Source organism: Monopterus albus, unplaced genomic scaffold (assembly GCF_001952655.1).
Source record: "Monopterus albus unplaced genomic scaffold, M_albus_1.0 scaffold446.1, whole genome shotgun sequence".
Taxonomy (NCBI): domain Eukaryota; kingdom Metazoa; phylum Chordata; class Actinopteri; order Synbranchiformes; family Synbranchidae; genus Monopterus; species Monopterus albus.
This window is the reverse complement of record NW_018128326.1, coordinates 182,993-188,488: the sequence shown is the minus strand read 5'-3', so window position 1 is coordinate 188,488 and position 5,496 is coordinate 182,993. Positions and strand designations below refer to the sequence as shown.

The 5,496-nt window shown below is 43.4% G+C and overlaps 1 protein-coding gene across 1 annotated transcript in view; it reads left to right on the top strand.

The window, feature by feature from the left end:
* The first annotated feature begins 976 nt into the window (after nucleotides 1–976).
* Nucleotides 977–5,496, top strand: part of LOC109952263 (adenylate cyclase type 3-like) — a 149,804-nt gene continuing 145,284 nt past the window's right edge. The window contains 2 exon segments of the mRNA XM_020587246.1: nucleotides 977–1,230; nucleotides 2,070–3,289. Of these exon segments, the coding sequence (XP_020442902.1) occupies nucleotides 2,615–3,289 (675 nt within the window). The 5' untranslated portion in view covers nucleotides 977–1,230; nucleotides 2,070–2,614.

Here is a 5,496-nt window from a genome sequence, read left to right as displayed (position 1 = left end):
ATACAAGAAACTCACATCTGACTGAAATACCAAATTTCCATCATTGCTTTTTAACAGAGCAATCAGAATTACACACTAGTTTCACACAAAACCATCAATGCCTTAAAATCAGAGCATAAATCTTATATTTTGAATACTTTACTTTGACTAAACATGGATTATCATTGATTAGACATTGATCAAACAATTATCAGTCACATCTTTACTTTTGTGCTTAAACATCATTTTTGTTACTTCCTCAGTATAGTCTCTGTGTGGCAGGCACACACGAACATTTGCAGTTCCTCATTTTAGGGATGTGTGTCTACTTCCTCTTGTGTGATTCTGTACTTTCCACTAGATGTAAAATCAGTTTCCCCCGTCCTTTCAATACAACCATTTCACATTTTATTTAACACATTCACAAATGATTAGGTCAAACAAAACACACATAAATCATTTTATGATTATCTTTACTTATTAAAAGCTTAACTTTTCTAAGCATTCTGCCACAGCATTTTAATGATGATTCCTTTGTCCTCTCTAACCTCCCCTGGAACTTCCTCTTTCTCCTCTGCCTTCTCTGTGTCTCGGTGCTCTTCGAGGCCCGTATTCACAGCCTCACTGACAATCTGAATTACATTTCTTGAATAAAAAACTTTACAGGTAAATGTAGAAAACTGAATGCAATTGACTAAAGAGAAAATAACAGCAATATTTTATGCAAACATAGGTTTTTGTAAGATTAACACACAATTAAGCATGTGTGATGAAAAAAGATTGGGGTTACTGTGTGATTATTCAAATTATGGCCATTTTGCTATATTATGTGAACAGAGAATTTTACAAACAGTAAAACTGTCAATCACATATTCACTAAAATATATTTTAATTAGGCCATTATTCATGTATCCATTTAGTCTCCCTGCTAATCCACGTTGAAAGTTCAAAAGGGAACGTTTGCATACAAAGGTTTTAATTTGAAAGTGACCGGAAAGTGTTTTTAATGCCTGTAGCTTGACGGTGAAGCTGTTCCGTATCTTCAGCGGAAAACACTCAAAACCAATGAAGACAGAAGCGGGGGTTTGTGTACCCATCGAGGCGACTTTCTGTGAGCCTTTATGAAATTTCCTCCAGACAGAGATGCAATAAATGTAGGCCGCTGTGTTTCAGGCGGGCTGATGACGCCCACATCTATCTGAAGAAAATAACGTTCGCACCCACAGGAGACGAAATCTGGCTTTGCACACGGTAAGATGATGCAGCAGCATAGATTATGTTCAGAATTTTCACAGTATCTGGAAGAAGAATGGGGAAAAATTAGCTCCAAGCAGACCAGGTGAATGCCATTTAGAGGACAGAAATTGTAACTGGACAGCAGAGAGCCAAAGTGAAAATCAGTTAAATACACAGAGTTCAGATACTAAAGCGTCCATTTAAACAGGTGTATTGGATGAGTAACGCAAAGTGGTGGGCATAGGTCTGTTTTATCACTTGAGAGGTGACCGTGTCTGTTCTCACAACCTATGTATTATACTGAGAGCAACATGTAGCTAGGTGGGCCTGCAGCAGAGAGCCCGACGCGAAAATCTGCCAGTTTATGGATGCCTTGCTTTTTCGGCTAACTGCAGACCTCATAAATATTATGGAAGCATTTTTAAAGATTAGAAGTAATTTTGAATTTGTCATACATACAACGAACCAACTTTAAATGTTCGGCTTTATTTAATTTTCCCAGCTGCCAATAAATTCGGTGTAGGAATATTATGATGAAAGATGTTGAGAAGCACGCTAGGGGAATCTTCATATTTCAGTGAAAAAACTATGTTTGCTGGGTTGGAGATAAGTTGAAGTGAAGTGTCTCTTAAAATATGTGACACATAACAGGCATAGAAGTCCAGTAATAAATAGCTAGATTTTGACAGGATGTGTTGTCTCTGCAGAGATCAACCAATCGCAGCCAGATGCAGGAAGCAGGGACTGCATTGTACCTACCCTGATCATCAGGCTTTGTTGAATACAAAACAACTGTATCTGTTGAGAGATTAAGCCATGGTAAATTTCTTCCTCATGTGTCCCTCTTTATTCAGGCCAGGCCATATGAGGCGGGGCATGGAAGGCCAAAATGCAAAAAGCTGTCCACCTGTGATGAATGATGGTGACAGAGGAAGTCATACAAAAGTAAACTTGGCAGGTTCTATGTTAATGAATTCAACAATTCTGGCATGACACGGAACTGTGGAGGACAAAGGAAAGGAGCTGGCACAGCAGTCACATTTGTAATGCTAAATGAGGAAACAAGAAGTGCACACTCTTATCATATTTCAGACAAAGAGTAGGTGTGCTTAGTCTGTGCCAATGACACAGGTCTAACTGAATCAAATGATTGCACTGGACAGAGGAGTGACAGAAGACAACTCTGCAGTACACAGGTCTGACAGTCAACTCACAGCTGTGATTCATGTGACATATGTGGGCTTTCAGGGTGAAAAGGTGGTTACTCAGCAGCAGAGAAACCAACAGATGATGTATACCTGAGGGTTCTCTCAACATTTGGTCTGCTCCTCTACGACGACAGCTTTCCATTTTTTGATAGAAAGGAGAAAACAGGAAGCAGAACCTCTGAGTGTTCACCATGCCTCAAAACCGAGCCTTTTCTGAGCCGGAGTACTCGGCGGAGTATTCGGCGGACTGCTCAGTGACATTGCCCTCTGACCCTGAACGGGCTGTGGGGCAAACACACGAGGTTACAGTTCGGACCTCAGGGTGCTGCCTCTGTCTGCCTCGGTTCATGCGCCTCACCTTTGCACCCGAGTCTCTGGAGAACCTCTACCAGACCTATTTCAGACGACAGAGACACGAAACCCTGCTGGTGCTTGTTGTGTTTGCTGCCCTCTTTGACAGCTACATCATCGTCATGTGTGCGGTGGTCTTCAACACTGATAAGCTGGCTTCTGTTTTAGTGGCATCTGCTGGACTGGCAGCAGATATTCTCCTGTACCTGCTGTGCCGTTTCAGCCTGCTGCCAGACCGCATTTCAAGACGAGTGGTGCCCTATGCCCTGTGGGTGCTCATAGCAGCTCAGATATTCTGTTACCTGGGTCTGAACTATGCTCGCTTCCACCAGGCCAGTGACACTGTAGGCTGGCAAGCCTTCTTCAGCTTCTCCTTTTTCCTGACCTTGCCTTTGAGGCTGACACCCATCGTGCTCATCACTGCTGTATCCTGTGGGGTTCACACCCTGGTTCTTGGTGTCACCATTGCCCAGCAGCAGCAGGAGGACATCCAGGGAGCAGCACTTGGCAGACAGGTAAATGGTTGTCCTAACATGCATTTACTTATCTGTGTGTAATCCCATGTAGTCATGAGGTCTTTAAAAACCAAAGATGCAGTCAGTTTAAAGCCAGTCACAGCTGCTGTTTCCAGAGACAAATGCTTTCACGTTCACCAGCAGTCAAACTGAGTCTGCAGGGTTTCTAAAGGTCACAATCATGGCAGCAAAGCTGGGAAATCATTATTGCTCAAATGGTACCATGGTTCACTTACTTGCTTTCTCTGGAGCTTTTGACCATCTCAGCCAGTCTTCACTAGCAGATGTAATTTGCTTATTCACCAAAAGTTTAGCCAGGCACTTCATTCCTGACCTTGGAAACAACAGCTGAAAACAAACAACTCAAAGTCCACTTACCATCTTGTTTGGTGTCTTTTGACTATTATCACACATTCTTTGTCAATGCTTTTGTAATTTGTGATATTAGACCATTATAAATTAAACTGGACTTGACACATGGTGGTTGGGCAGTGGCTACAGCATGCCGAAGTTTCATGTACTCCTCGTACTGGAGTTTGTGGCGTTGCTGTAAATGGTGGTACAGATTTGTTGTGCTTCCACATTTGGACGTAGCTTCCATGCTGCTGAGTGGAAAATAGCCGCTGACTTCCACTGGCCGCATGTGCAGTGGAAGAGTGTGGGTGGGGTGCAGGTGTGTGTGAGTGACAGAGAGAGCCTGATGAGGATAGACTCTCGTCTCGTCCTATAACTTTATACCGCGGTATAAACGGTATTGCGTAATTCTACACCGCCTTTAAAATTATATCGATATAAGTTAATATATTGATATACCGCCCAGCCCTACTCTGAGGTGGCTGCAGCTTTAAACACATTGCAGTCTGTCTGGGCGAAACAATCCTGCAGGGTGCCTTCAGTCTCTGGGGTCCAGAGTTTAATTTGTTTGGTGACAGGGTTTGTTTGTTTCAGTCTTTGTCTGTAAGCTGGATACAGGAACAAAGAAAGTCCAAAGTGGGGGCAGGGTGCAGCCCTGTATGCACCATGTATGTTACTGTAAACGTGGTCCATCGTGTTCTTCTCCCGGGTGGAAATGTTCACACATTGATAATATTTGGGAAGCACAGGCCGTAGATTGAACTGACTAAAGTCGCCTGCTATGATAAATACAGCATCGGGGTGAGCTGTCTCTAGTGCGCTGATGATTTCGGAGAGCTTGCTGAGAGCAGCCATCGGATTAGTTCTTGGGCTAACATACACGCTAGCCAAAAACACGCTACTGTATTCTCTTGGAACATAATAGGGCCGGCATTTCAGCAATAAAAACTCCACATCTGGTGAGCAGCGCTTATAAACAGTCTGTACATCTCCATACCATGAGTCGTTGATAAACACACACACACCTCCCCCTTTGGTTTTACCAGAAGCTGGCATTCAGTCTTCTTGATGCACCAAGTGTGTCTGTAGCTGAATGGTGGATTCTGGGACTTTGTCTGAAAGGCCTCTGTGAAAATCAGAGCACAGCATTCTCTTATTTGTAATTCTGGCTCTTTAGCTCATCCAGCTTGTTTTCCAGAGATTGTACATTAGCTACTAAAAGGCTGGGCAGTGGTGGTCAGCTAGCGCGAGCTTTTAGCCTAGCATGGAGACCTCCCCTCTTTCCTTGTTTGTGTCTCTGTCTCTGGTGCGCATTCCTGGTGTCGGCATGCTTGGTGCTTCAGGGCCTTCCTGGGGGTACCACTGAACATGGTGGTGGCACACAATGAACTGTAGCTCCAGTGGTATGAAGCCAGCAAATTCCAGAAGGCTGTTTGAGTTGGTTTGAGCAGTGCCTGTTTGTTGTATGTTAGCAGTGCATGACATTTGTGCACTTCAGAAAGAGCAATAAACACACAAAAAGAACAAAAAGCCGGCTTTCCGAAGTGGAATGGTCAAACACATTAGCCGCGGAGGGCGCCATGTTCAGAGCAATCTGTTCAGAACAAACAATCTTTCAGAAAAATAAATATATAAAATGATACAAATAAAAAAGGAAATCCACATAATTATCCCTCCTTGAACCACCACCTTATTGAGGTGGAGGAGTTTGAGTACCTGAGTGATCCTAGGAGCTATGTTGTCGGGGGCTATATGTCCCTGGTAGGGTCTCCCAAGGCAAACAGGTCCTGGGTGACAGGTCAGACTAAGAGTGGTTCAAAAGCCCTTTATGAATAGATTAAAATTAAGGACCA